We start from the raw sequence: 14,376 nt of genomic DNA, 5'->3' as shown, positions 1-14,376 counted from the left end.
ATATCTGGTTTCAAAATTGCCACTATTTTTGTTCTCTTTAGATCGTTTGGCAGTGATCTACTATCTAGGATGTTGGAGAAGTGGACCAGCCATTTTTTCCCACCATTACCCATGTTGATCAGAAATTCTGGATGTATATTATCCATTATCCAGACAAGGTGCTTTATCATGTTTAATTTTTTTTCAAGGCCTCATCTAGTTCAGTCAGTGTAAATGGTGAAGAGAAATTGGATTTGTTTGGGCTCTGAGCTTTTAGAGATGTGAGTTCTTGTTTTACTTGGAAGTATGTTGTTTGTCATGGGATGATCTGGTGTTTCAGCTATAAGGCTAGCGATGTGGTTATCTGAAATACATGGTTTCTGCCCCCCCGATATATTGGAGGCACTACCAAGTTTACGCTGAAGTCTCCATGCGTTTCTACGTGAATGTCTGAATTTTACATTTTCCACCATCTCTCACGTTTTACTCTTCTAGCAGCGTCAAGACTTGGGAGGAGCTCGTCTGCAATATCACTGTTGCCAGTTTTGCTGTACAGTTAATAAAGTTGTTCACAATGTATTCCTTTCTGTACCGACGAGGGATAAACTTCTTACCAGCAATAAGAACAGCTCCGACGAATTGAGCGTAGTTTTTAGGTTTTGGTGGAATAAAACAGATGTATTTATGTAGGTGGTCAGCAAAACTCCACTACTCAGCCCTGTAGAAGTCCCATCTGGGTTATGGGATAGATTTTTATTGGGACACAGAACCCCATATTGAGGATTACTAGCCTGTGCTGGCTGTGTGGGAAATTAGATATGACTTCTCTGGATATAGGCACTGGGTGCCCTCTGCAGTCCTGGGACACAAAGCAGAGATCCATGTTGTAATCTCTTCACCAAGTGGCTAATCTGAACATTCCTAAATCCTTGGCATCATAAGCCAGGTACAGATTTTCGTTTTCAGCCCAATCACTGAGCGCAATACCAAACTCGCCGTCGCGTGCATACTTACAGTGACCATGGTGACTATTAAAACCTCCAGCATAAATAAGTGGGTGGGCAGTAATTGGCAGAATATCCAGTGGCCACAGCACATTTGGTGGCTTGTAAATATTATTTCTAAAGGTCTCCTCTACTTGTGTAGAGACATAATGGATGTTGTTTTCTGTATTTGTGGAAATGAGACGAGCATGCTCGACATTGCTCCTCACATAGGTGGAAACACCATACATACTGTGATGTGTAGCACCCATAAGATTTTAGCCATGGATCCCACCTCTTTCACGCAGGCCTTCCTCAGTTGGAGCATGGGTTTCCTGGATTAGAACTTCGTCAATATCATTATCTACAAGGAGTTTAGATAGGTACTTGCTTTTAGCTCGGCTAATGCCTTCTATGTTTAAATGGCATACTCGGGTTGAAGGGCCGAGTCTTTTGATCAGTTGGTCCTGAAAATCCATTTTTTTTAAAGCTTTTCGCTTTGCATGTTTCTAGTTAGGAAATCTCGTTTCTGGTCTGGCTGCCTATTCATTCTAGATCATTTAGCATTTCTCGGGGTTTATGTGTAGTATTCTGCTATGGATGTGAGCTAGTTTACACCTCAGTACTGGTGATAATGAGTATCTACTTTTGATTACAGCTTGTACTTTGAATTAGATAGAACTCTTTCTTGTTGCTACAAAATAGTTTAATACCAAGTGTTGTCAATTCACTGCCTTCATCTTAATTTAGTCTTGGCCATTTTTGGTAACAAGACTTGACCTGCCTTGTAAATCTCTACAAATTTTTCATAATGTCTAAGAAAAAAATACTATATTGATTAATCGTTGTAAATACTCAAAATATTAGAACCATTGTGTTACATCTGGCACATTCACCTATTTTCGTAGTAAGACTGTAGAAAGCGTGCTGAAAGTTATTTTCTCAAAGGTACTCTGTTGCTTTTGTGTTTATTAATGATCACCATCTGTTACAGGTACAACACCATTGCTCGTGGAACTGGAGCAAACAACAGCCAGGTTTCTCAGAGTAGAAGATGCCATTGTTTTTGGGATGGGCTTTGCAACTAACGCTCTTAATTTACCCAGTATTGTATCAAAAGGATGTTTGGTGCTCAGTGATGAGAAAAACCACGCATCTCTTATTTTGGGTTTACGTCTTTCTGGTGCCACCATCAGAGTCTTCAGACACAACAGTACGTAAAACGATTCCCTGTCTTTTGTTAAGATAGAGTCTTGCAGTATATCCGGCATTATATTATGTAATTTTGAGATTTTAATTTCTGTGCAACTCCTCTGTCTGAGAGTCAGGTTAACTGCCCAGTTCAGCAGTTTTTGTTGGTTTTACAATACCAAGTATTAGGTGATACAGAAATATGAAATATTCAGTGAAGTGTCTATGTAAACTTGGAACTGCAATCCATCACAATGGAACTAGTAGTGGGTTTCTAATTATCCACAACTTTGTACTTGGAAGTATCCAAACGCCTTTGGCATCAGGATGCTTCTTAATGCTTTATATTTTAATCAAATGACCGTACTCATTTGAGAATATGGTTGTGTACTGTAGCCTTTATACTGTCATTACCTTTTCTCAAATAAATTTAAATTGTAAATGTGACTAGTGTGGCCTTGGCAAGCAGAGACTGTGCTCGTGTGTGTGTGTGTGTGTGTGTGTGTGTGTGTGTGTGTGTGTGTGTGTGTGTGTGTGTGTTTTCTGACAAAGGCCTGTTTGGTTGAAAGCTTTGTTTGACAGTCGTTTTGTTGTGCCTATCTGCAACTCATCATCTCTGCTATACAGTGAGTAGCAACTATAAAATAGTGTCATTATTCTGTCCTGGAATTTCTTTTGTATAACTTAAATGGTTGTACTACTTATTTAGTAGTTTCCTAAGTCATAATGGGTAATTTTATCTCAAATCATAGAAGACATGTCAATTCATCACCATGAATGCCTTTGCTTTAAAGCTCCCTCATTATGTGTTCAAATTTAGTTCTCTCTCACTCACTCACTCACTCACATATGGGCTTCCTTTCAACATAAATAAACCACCTCCATTAGGACCTTGCCTAGTATCGTGGTGCGGGTCCCCTGCATCATTCCCCTATGCTCTGTCAAGAAGCATGGGACTTCATTTCCATATTCTTTGTTTAATATGTTAGTAGTTACTGTAATCAAAGTGGGAAGTATTTTTCTGAATAAAGTGTTAGAAATTTTTCAACATTCTGCGTATTTCGTATCATTGAATTTCTAGTGTAAAATATGTATGTAGCAACACTGTTTCCAGCTTTTTTTCTGTTTACAACAAATAAGTGAGAACTTGCACATGCATTATTCTGCAAAGGGTGTTTATGTTTGATTTGAACTTTTTGTTTGGTACAGTGTCAGTGAGGAAATACAGTAATGAAAGAGTGAGGTTTCTGGACTGTGAAAAAAGACACAAGAAGGTGGTGTTTAAGACAAGTGAAAAACACTTCACAATTGTCGGGAATGTGTCAGAGGCATTGTAGAAATGTCTTGGTCCTCAAGTAACTGTGTTACCATCACATGCATTGTGCAGGAATTGCTATACTCACTTATACAAGAAATATAGTGATAACCCACCTGAATGATGGTAGCACTTCTGTTGTGATCCCTAATACATCCCCCTAAACACACAGCCAAGATAAGAAGCACAAGAAGAAAATGGTATGTACAAAGAAAAGTAGAACAACCTGAAACAAGCAACATCTTCAGAACTTTTTGAAGTGTATAATGTAGATGCACCTGGTGCAGAACTTGAAGATAGAGACATGTGCTCCCAGTGTGATGTAGGTTTTCAAAACCTAAACATTGCTGCCTCGGCAGCCACCCATAGTGAGAAAGTACATATACGGACACTGAGACCAGGTAGCTACTCCAAGAAGCAGATACAGAAATACATATAAACTTCCTCACATTATTTAATTTCAAAAGCTCAAAAATAAAGAATGGAAAATTGACACACCCAGATTCCTACTGCGGGCATCTATTGCGAGATGATATGCTTAATATTGCTCTGGACTATTCCGTAAGTGAGGACTTAGACTGCAGCCAGAAAAGTCTTAATCAGGCTGATGTTATGGTGAAAAAGTTAAAAAGATACCGAGACATATGACAAGATCAGTAAGAGAAGTGAGAAACATATCTTCTTATGGAAAAGGAGAACCCAAATTTAAAAATTGGTCTCTCAAAATTCTACTCCTTATAACCAAAATGGATAAAACACCAGACATGTGCTGTCGCTTCTAGTTTTTTTATTTTTTAAAATGTTTCCTTTTTTATGACACTTTCACAAATACCCTCATTTAGATAGTTCTGTAAGTTTTAAAAAAAAATCACTGGAAAACCAAAATATTTTAGTTTTTGAGAGGTTTCTTGTGGAAACGTGGGAAAAATATATCTAAAAACAAAGATGATGTGACTTACCAAATGGCAGTGCTGGCAGGTCGATAGACACACAAACAAACACAAACATACACACAAAATTCAAGCTTTCGCAACAAACAGTTGCTTCACCAGGAAAGAGGGAAGGAGAGGGAAAGACAAAAGGATGTTGGCTTTAAGGGAGAGGGTAAGGAGTCATTCCAATCCTGGGAGCGGAAAGACTTACCTTAGGGGAATAAAAGGACAGGTATACACTCGCGCACACACACGCATATCCATCCGCACACACACAGACACAAGCAGACATTTGTAAAGGCAAAGAGTTTGGGCAGAGATGTCAGTCGAGGCGGAAGTACAGAGGCAAAGATGTTGTTGAAAGACAGGTGAGGTATGAGCGGCGGCAAATTGAAATTAGAAATTAGCGGAGATTGAGGCCTGGCGGATAACGAGAAGAGAGGATATACTGAAGGGCAAGTTCCCATCTCCGGATTTCTGACAGGTTGGTGTTAGTGGGAAGTATCCAGATATCCCGGATGGTGTAACACTGTGCCAAGATGTGCTGGCCGTGCACCAAGGCATGTTTAGCCACAGGGTGATCCTCATTACCAACAAACACTGTCTGCGTGTGTCCATTCATGCGAATGGACAGTTTGTTGCTGATTTGATTTGAACCCAACAATTACGTTTGTTATTGTCACTGTTGCATTTCGAAATCTTTCCTGTCATCTTATTTTTTCTTTCTGTTTTTGCAAGTAGTTTCACTTTGTATTCACCTCCTCCTCTTTACCGAATCTACCATACAATTTTATCCCGCCTGTATATACTCAATAATACGTAACCCACTTCCAAACCATAACCAAAAAAATTTTTCCGCTTTCAACACTACCGCTGCTATAAAATCCACCATTTCCACTTCACAAACAATTCCTTTCAGCTATTAAACAGCCATTTTGGCTAGTTCTAATAACTTTCGCCTTTTTTTCCGTTTCCGTTTTTCCCACATCACTGATCTTTTTTAGCCGCTTCCCACAGGTTTTAACGTCATTATTTCTTCGTCAGACAATTGTTAGCCTCATTTTCACAATCTGCCACCACAAAACCACTCCTTTTAATACATTTGCATGCAGTTTTTTCGAAATTTTCCCAAATTGCTCCACCTTTTAATGTGTTTTGGTGGCAACACAACCACCTAACCTTTGTGGGCATCGTTGTCTACCAACCCAAGTTCACCACAGGATCAACAAGCCCAGTTATAACCAACACTTTTTCACCTTTTTTCACACCAGATCTCCAGTTGCTTTCCAGTTCACCTTTATCTCTCCCCATATATTTTTATTTTCATTTTCATTTCAGCCTCATGTTGCACTCTCCACCGTCTAATACCATGTCACCCTCACACCATCCCCACAACGACCCCATTAAGTTTTATTTACATTCCCTCCACGAACATGCCTTCGCCCTAGCCAGATTACACTCCCATATTTTATTTTCTCAAGCTTGTCTGGCATTTGGCACTACCCCCAAAGGCCTCACACTTAAAGTTCCCATCTCTGGCTGCAACCCTTCTTTCCATCAGTCCCTATACCAGTTCCAAACTGAACAATCCATTGCCCTCACCCACCTAATCCTTCACCTACACCTCAACTCAGCCAATGAACACACCTGTCAACTCCTATCCTTAATAAAACTCCTCAGTCTTTCCTCTCCCACATCCACACCGGCTGTTCAGACCATCCTCCTACAGGCCAACCGCAAATTAGAACAGCATGCCACCCTCCACCTCAAAAAACTATCCAATCTCCTGGTTTCCCACCTCCGGAAAGGCAACTCACTCACCCTTCACAACCTTTCCAGCAAACCTCAACCTCCTCTCATTGCACACAGACCCAGTCTCTCCCATCTACTCAATCTCCCACTTCCAGCTCCACTCCCCCCAAAACCTCAAAATTCCAATCAACACAATCTGGAACCACAACACCCTAATTCAGTAGTTAACCTTTCCTCCAAACCTCTCTCCCAATCCGAAACCTCTGTGCTATTCAAAGGCCTCACCTTCAGCCCCACTCCCAGATTCAACCAAACAGCCCTTGTCAAAGATTTACTGTCCTACACCCGTGCTCTCTGCTGGAAATATCACTTTGCCACGAAGAAAAATGATCCTAATCCTACTCCTAATGATCCAACTCCCCAAGACACTATCCAGATTGAACCCTGCCTGGAACAGTTCCGTCCTCTGTCACAGTGGGACCCACCTCCTCTTCCTCAAAATCACCCTCTCCAAACTTCCCAGGAATTTCTGACTTCCAGCCTTGCCTCTCAATCCTTCTCAAAAAACCTTAATCCTACTCCCAACATCACCACTGCTGAAGCTCAGGCTATCCGTGATCTGAAGGCTGACCGATCCATCGTCATTCTTCCGGCGGACAAGGGTTCCACGACCGTGGTACTTGATCGTCGGGAGTATGTGGCTGAGGGACTGCGTCAGCTTTCAGACAACACTACTTACAAAGTTTGCCAAGGTAATCCCATTACTGATGTCCAAGCGGAGCTTCAAGGAATCCTCAGAACCTTAGGACCCCTACAAAACCTTTCACCTGACTCCATCAACCTCCTGACCCCACCAACACCCCGCACCCCTACCTTCTGCCTCTTCCTAAAATTCACAAACCCAGTCTTCCCGGCCGTCCCACAGAATGTATCTCTGCCTACGTAGATCAACACCTTCAACCCATTACATGCAGTCTCCCATCCTTCATCAAAGACACCAACCACTTCCTCTAACCCCGGGAATCATTACCCAGTCTGTTACCCCCGGAAACCATCCCTGTAACCATTGATGCCACTTCCTTATACACAAATATTCCGCACGTCGAGGGCCTCGCTGCGATGGAGCACTTCCTTTCACGCCGATCACCTGCCACCCTGACTAAAACCTCTTTCCTCATTACATTAGCCAGCTTCATCCTGACCCACAACTTCTTCACTTTCGAAGGCCAGACATACCAACAATTAAAGGGAACAGCCATGGGTACCAGGATGGCCCCCTCGTACACCAACCTATTCATGGTTCGCTTAGAGGAAGCCTTCTTGGTTACCCAGGCCTGCCAACCCAAAGTTTGGTACAGATTTATTGATGACATTTTCATGATCTGGACTCACAGTGAAGAAGAACTCCAGAATTTCCTCTCCAACCTCAACTCCTTTGGTTCCATCAGATTCACCTGGTCCTACTCCAAATCTCATGCCACTTTCCTTGACGTTGACCTCCACCTGTGCAATGGCCAGCTTCACACGTCCGTCCACATCACACCCACCAACAAGCAACAGTACCTCCATTATGACAGCTGCCACCCATTCCACATCAAACGGTCCCTTCCCTACAGCCTAGGTCTTCGTGGCAAACGAATCTGCTCCAGTCCGGAATCCCTGAACCATTACACCAACAACCTGAAAACAGCTTTCACATCCCGCAGCTACCCTCCCGACCTGGTACAGAAGCAAATAACCAGAGCCACTTCCTCATCCTCTCAAACCAGAACCTCCGACAGAAGAACCCCAAAAGTGCCCCACTTGTGACAGGATACTTTCCGGGACTGGATCAGACTCTGAATGTGGCTCTCCAGCAGGGATACGACTTCCTCAAATCCTGCCCTGAAATGAGATCCATCCTTCATGAAATCCTCCCCACTCCACCAAGAGTGTCTTTCCGCCATCCACCTAACCTTCGCAACCTCTTAGTTCATCCCTATGAAATCCCCAAACCACCTTCCCTACCCTCTGGCTCCTACCCATGTAACCACCCCCGGTGTAAAACCTGTCTCATGCACCCTCCCACCACCACCTACTCCAGTCCTGTAACCCGGAAGGTGTACACGATCAAAGGCAGAGCCACGTGTGAAAGCACCCACGTGATTTACCAACTGACCTGCCTACACTGTGAAGCTTTCTATGTGGGAATGACCAGCAACAAACGGTCCATTCGCATGAATGGACACAGTGAAATATGGCATCCTGGCTAAGACATAAGTTGAAAATATGGTCACTATTTTTTATTTACTTAAATTTGCCATATTTCGTGACAGTACCTTTTCCGTTAGACGTTTGCAAGGCGATATTAGTCTTGGCTTCAGTTGTCTAAGTATGATTCCACAATGCATCTTTGTCGGCTGCAGAAAAGATGTGGTTCAACGTGTTTGCCTCATTTTGGTGTTTCAAATACCATTTCTTCAAATGTAATTTCTTTTTTATAGTTAATACAAAAAAAATAGTAACATAATTCAAAATTATTTATGACGGCGACCTTCACATTGTTCCTCCGTCAACACACACCAAGAGTTCACTGCCGACTGAGTATAGTCAAAGACGACTCCAATGTCAAAGATATTTTACACAACACACAAGCTTCCACTTGTAATCAGTCTCTTTGCTATTCTTCGATACATTTACTAATAGTAATCAATATGCTTCTCTCAAAAACAGAAGTAAATTAACATATAATAAGGCAAATTATAATAAATTCTGACAAAAAATATAAGAAAACATTTACAATTCAGTATCGACAAATACGGTAAAAAAATAACATCTCCCAGATTCATTACAACAGGCAGACAGTGTTTGTTGGTAATGAGGATCACCCTGTGGCTAAACATGCCTTGGTGCACGTCCAGCACATCTTGGCACAGTGTTACACCGTCCGGGTTATCTGGATACTTCCCACTAACACCAACCTGTCAGAACTCCGGAGATGGGAACTTGCCCTTCAGTATATCCTCTCTTCTTGTTATCCGCCAGGCCTCAATCTCCGCTAATTTCAATTTGCCGCCGCTCATACCTCACCTGTCTTTCAACAACATCCTTGCCTCTGTACTTCCGTCTCGACTGACATCTCTGCCCAAACTCTTTGCCTTTACAAATGTCTGCTTGTGTCTGTGTATGTGCAGATATGTGTGTGTGTGTGTGTGTGTGTGTGTGTGTGTGTGTGTGTGTGTGTGTGTGAGCATGAGCGCGCCGCCGCTCATACCTCACCTGTCTTTCAACAACATCCTTGCCTCTGTACTTCCGTCTCGACTGACATCTCTGCCCAAACTCTTTGCCTTTACAAATGTCTGCTTGTGTGTGTGTGTGTGTGTGTGTGTGTGTGTGTGTGTGTGTGCGCGCGCGCGCGAGAGAGTGTATACCTGTCCTTTTTCCCCCCTAAGGTAAGTCTTTCCGCTCCCGGGATTGGAATGACTCCTTACCCTCTCCCTTAAAACCCACATCCTTTCGTCTTTCCCTCTCCTTCCCTCTTTCCTGATGAAGCAACCGTTTGTTGCGAAAGCTTGAATTTTGTGTGTTTGTGTGTCTATCGACCTGCCAGCACTTTCGTTTGGTAAGTCACATCATCTTTGTTTTTAGATATACTTTTCCCACGTGGAATGTTTCCCTCTATATATATATATATATATGTATATATATATATAGTTTTTTTTTTTTTTTCTTCTACAGATAACTTTGAAATAATGATGTTAGACATTCGCTCTTGACCTGTATGATTTGAGATGAAATTGCCCTAATTTAAGAAGTTCAAGTTGCTATTGGAAAATTTCTTTGTAGCGAAAATCACTGAGCTAGTATAAAATATGTTTTGTACATACTTTTGTATGAAAACAATTTTATGAAAGTTACCTCCCTTGATATTTTTGCTTTCTGCGTCAGTACTTGACAGATGCACTAAAATCCATCACAATCCATATGTATTTATTTACTTTTATTTGCAAGCAAACATCTCTTGCAATTTCCATTTGCCCCATATACACCAAAATCTCCTCTGTTCCTCCATCTATTTGCTTCAAGTGTGTCATTCTAGAAATTTTTATTACCAAATTAATTACCTGTGGATTACTGTGGTAATTTTGTTAAAGTGCTCATGTCCCTTTACCTTTGTAAGACAATGAAAATAACTTGTGCAACTTTAAGAAGGTAGAATAGCTGGCCATTATGTTCCTTCAGGATGCAAAATTCCAAGTACTCCAGGTAGGTCCATATAGAAGTCAAATTAACTTTCCAATTTTCGCAGCTGTTAGAGCCTTCTTCGGAGAGGGGAGAGGGATTGATAGAGAAAGGTTGGTTTGGATGAAATGTCATTCAGGCCTCACAATGAAAGGGACTTCCATGTTGATGAAGATAAATATGACAGCTGCGAGTCAGTTCATGCAGAGCAGTTGCAATCATATTTAATCAAAGAAAGTTTTAAGCCACAAAAGTCTATGTCTTTGTCAGAATATTGGCCAAAATAGAAAGCATTAATTCATGGTACAGTCCTTGTCATGTGGGGAAACTATTTTAATGTATCTAACATATACAATTTTTGATTAAATTGGTATATTTCAGTGACTCATTATCTTCAAATCCATCAAAATGAGCTGAAAAGTTTGACTTTGAGACTTGCTTTGATTCATTATTTCTAAACAAACTATTTTAATTTTTTTCCCAGATGTGAAACACTTGGAAAAGTTGCTGGAAGATGCCGTTGTTTATGGACAGCCTAGAACATACAGACCATGGAAAAAAATATTGATAGTCGTGGAAGGAGTTTTTAGCATGGAGGGATCAGTAGTACACCTGCCAGAAATCATAAGATTGAAAAAGAAATACAAGGTATAAAATTATTAATTTTGAAATATTTTTCTTTTTACATTTTTCACAAAAATGTTCATGTTATTGTCAATTTTTAGGCTTACTTATACTTGGATGAAGCACACAGTATAGGAGCGATGGGAGAAAGAGGAAGAGGGGTGTTAGATTACTATGGCTGTGACCCAAAAGATGTTGATATTCTCATGGGGACATTCACTAAAAGTTTTGGTTCTGCTGGAGGGTATATAGCGGGATCAAAGGTGAGATTATCTGTTTTATTAGTAAAAAATGATGAAAGGAAGCATCAATCCATAAATCGAAAATGCTGTTTTGTAATACAATTTCTATATTTTCATTGGCAGAAACTTATCAGTTATCTTCGTGTGCACAGTCATGCTGCATGTTATGCAGCATCAATGTCACCACCTGTTATTCAGCAGATACTCACCTCAATGAAAATAATAATGGGAGAAGATGGCAGCAGTGAAGGTGAGAGAATTTAATACACTCTACTATATGTGCATCAGAAATCAAATTTTGTTGAAGTCCCTGTATTAAAGAAATATTCTAAAAAGGAAATACTATATTAGCGAACTAAAAATATGTAAAGGAGGCATATCTGGAAACCTAGTCATTGCTTAAAAATATGAATTGCAGATAGGGTTATAAATGTAAATCTGCTTAGTTAGTTCAATGGATCATTTTGCATGACAACTCATAATGCCGTGGAATGAAGTCATTTTACGTTCGTGTCACAAATTAATTTGTACATATGGTTACCTTCTGAACATTTTTTAGTAAAGAAAGAAATATCAAAAATTAAATGGGAAAATTGGGGTTGACATGTTGGTGAAGTAGAATGGAAGACAAGACAAAGCATACAAAATTATGAAGCACTTGAATAAACAAGAGTGAGATACTTTACAACTAAATATAATTTCTCAAAAATGGTAAAGTACTTTAAATGTGCATGGACTGATAATGAAGAAGAACCAGAAGTAAACACTAAAACCAATGACTATATAGATTTATAACAGTGGGAGAACTGTGAAAGTGATAAAGAAACAAAAAGTCACACGGCACTGATAATATAAATATAGAGCTGATTAACTATTTGCCTATCAGGTAAACCATAGAATTTCAATTGTTTTGAGTGTTTGTTGGTCAAGCAGATGTGCCAGATGAATAGAATGAAGCTTTTCGTATGCCCTACTTATGAAGGAGGTTATAAAACACAATGCGCTCACTACTGAAGAATAAGTGTGTTAAATTCTTCCTACAAACTGGATGCTAAAATTATAAACAAGGTGTTAATACCGATAGGGGAAGCACTGTGTTAGAGGTACAAAATAATTTTGGAAAATGTGGGTCGTGTTGTGATTGTTTTTCACTTTGTCACAAGTAACTGAGAAAAGAAGAGAATTTAGCTTTCGAACTCATTACAGTTTTGTTGATCATGAAAAGCTGTTTGACAAGGTAACATTGTAGGCCATTGCAACTCCTGGAGGAAATCGTCTTGTCTTCTGTTCAAGTTGTCGACACCCGTGGTCCAGCGATAAATAGTGCATCGTCTGAATGTGATGTCTTGCTTTTGAAACCATTCATTGCCTTAATTTTTATAATGCCTTTCATCTCAGTGCTGAAGTCCTAAGTGTAATGGTAGCACAGCTACTTTCTGACACATTGGTAATAACAATTAGTCCAGTGACATTTTGTGATAGATTTCTTGGCAGACTGTCTGCCTTTGAACACTGCTTCTGCCAGGGCTCTCCAGGGCCCACTTGCTGGCTCCTGGAAATGGCTGTGTTCCCTTGCATCAGCTACTGCTCGTTGCTTCGGAGAGTATAAAGTGCGTCACTGTTGTTGAATGATGCTCCACAAAAATGTCTATGATTTGCATTTCACGCTCAATAGCAACAGAGGCAAACAACCCATTTTTATGTGGTGAGTTTTGTATGACACTAATATGTGAGAAATGAATATGGCTCAAAATTGATTTTATAGTTTGTGATCCAGTCGGCGTACCTCACTATGTTGTTTAGCGTTGTTATTAACCCTTCTGCTGCTGTAGGCGTACACATCCTGCTACACTGTTCCCCAAGTATTGTGGACATGCATACTTGCACAGCTTGGATTTTCCTATAATGCAATGGACATGTGAATGTGTCCTGAGCCGCTGATGTCTCACTGCTGCAGAAGAGTTACTTCCATATCTTGGTGAATAAAAAACTTTCAAGTGTTTATCATACAACATTTGTGCCCCATTGCATGCCATCATTTACAGAAAACCTCGTTTCAGTATCTTGAATTGTTTGAGATACGACGATTGTTATGACCACGATTCACAGTGTGCAAGGACGTGAATGGGCCTGTTGCAAACCACTGTCCTTTGGATATAAAACCCAATAACTTGAGAACAAAATGCTGTTGCTCTAATATTTCAATAGAATTCCAATATCTTCTCTACATTTCATTCACTGCAAAGTATGAGCTAAAATCAACCATACGCAAAGTTTACACAATGTGTTTTTACATCTGCAGAGTCTTTAAATTTTGCACAATGTTTTACTTAATTTGATGCAACACAGTAAGTATGGTGGATAATGGAAAGAAATTCAGTTCTTTATCGAGTGAAGATCTCGGACTATAAGAGGAGCAAAAATAAAATTTTTTCGCATGATGGTTTTTGAAAATTCAGATAAGTATTTTGTATCAGCCGGAATGCCATCTCTCAGCATTTGGCAACAGTACATCCGTAACAAATGCAGCCTGAGCATGGAACGCAAAGAGCTCATATGTAGCAGTGAAAAGGTTAATACTTTATCTGTCTTTTCTTTTTAGGAGTGATTCTTCACACAATTTTTATTTTGAATTTGTATGCTTTCACCCAGCTGTAGTGAGTAAATGTGGTGTTATTATAGCTGTTGTTTGGCGTGGTATGGTAAATATATGTCATAAACTATGTGAGAATATCTTGCAGTGCGTGCTGTATAGCAACACTGGCACAATGCACATATTGAGGTCCACATATGGATTCGTAGAGAACTTAACACTGGTCAAAAGTGATATTTAAGGTATTCAGTGAAATTACACCAACAAAAGTTACCATTTTTGAAGCTACCCAGAGAAGAAGGAAGTTGCTAAGCTTGGTGTTAGCAAACATCTACATGGGTGCCTAATTGCTATTGCACAGATTTACCTCATAGGAACTATATTCATTTTGTAACTATTCTCCTGACATCTGGGTCCTACGTGATGAAGAAAACTTAAGTTCATGTCATTGATGGCAAGTCAAAGTTCTTCAGAGTCATCTGAAGAAGCTTGGTATTCACAGCAAAGCAGACATCTGTGACTATTAACACAGCTTACTGTATTG

At 40.2% G+C, this 14,376-nt stretch overlaps 1 protein-coding gene across 3 annotated transcripts in view; it reads left to right on the top strand.

The window, feature by feature from the left end:
* Window positions 1-14,376, top strand: part of LOC124802406 (serine palmitoyltransferase 2) — a 420,470-nt gene that overhangs the window by 352,001 nt on the left and 54,093 nt on the right. For all 3 annotated transcript variants that reach the window (XM_047263163.1, XM_047263162.1, XM_047263161.1), the window contains exons 6-9: window positions 1,957-2,175; window positions 10,858-11,021; window positions 11,099-11,260; window positions 11,363-11,489. In XM_047263163.1, the coding sequence (XP_047119119.1) occupies window positions 1,957-2,175; window positions 10,858-11,021; window positions 11,099-11,260; window positions 11,363-11,489 (672 nt within the window). The remainder of the gene's footprint in view (window positions 1-1,956; window positions 2,176-10,857; window positions 11,022-11,098; window positions 11,261-11,362; window positions 11,490-14,376) is intronic.

Source organism: Schistocerca piceifrons, chromosome 6 (genome assembly GCF_021461385.2).
Source record: "Schistocerca piceifrons isolate TAMUIC-IGC-003096 chromosome 6, iqSchPice1.1, whole genome shotgun sequence".
In the NCBI taxonomy this organism is placed as follows: domain Eukaryota; kingdom Metazoa; phylum Arthropoda; class Insecta; order Orthoptera; family Acrididae; genus Schistocerca; species Schistocerca piceifrons.
Note: the sequence above shows the minus strand (reverse complement) of the source record. Positions and strands in the feature narration are given on the sequence as shown.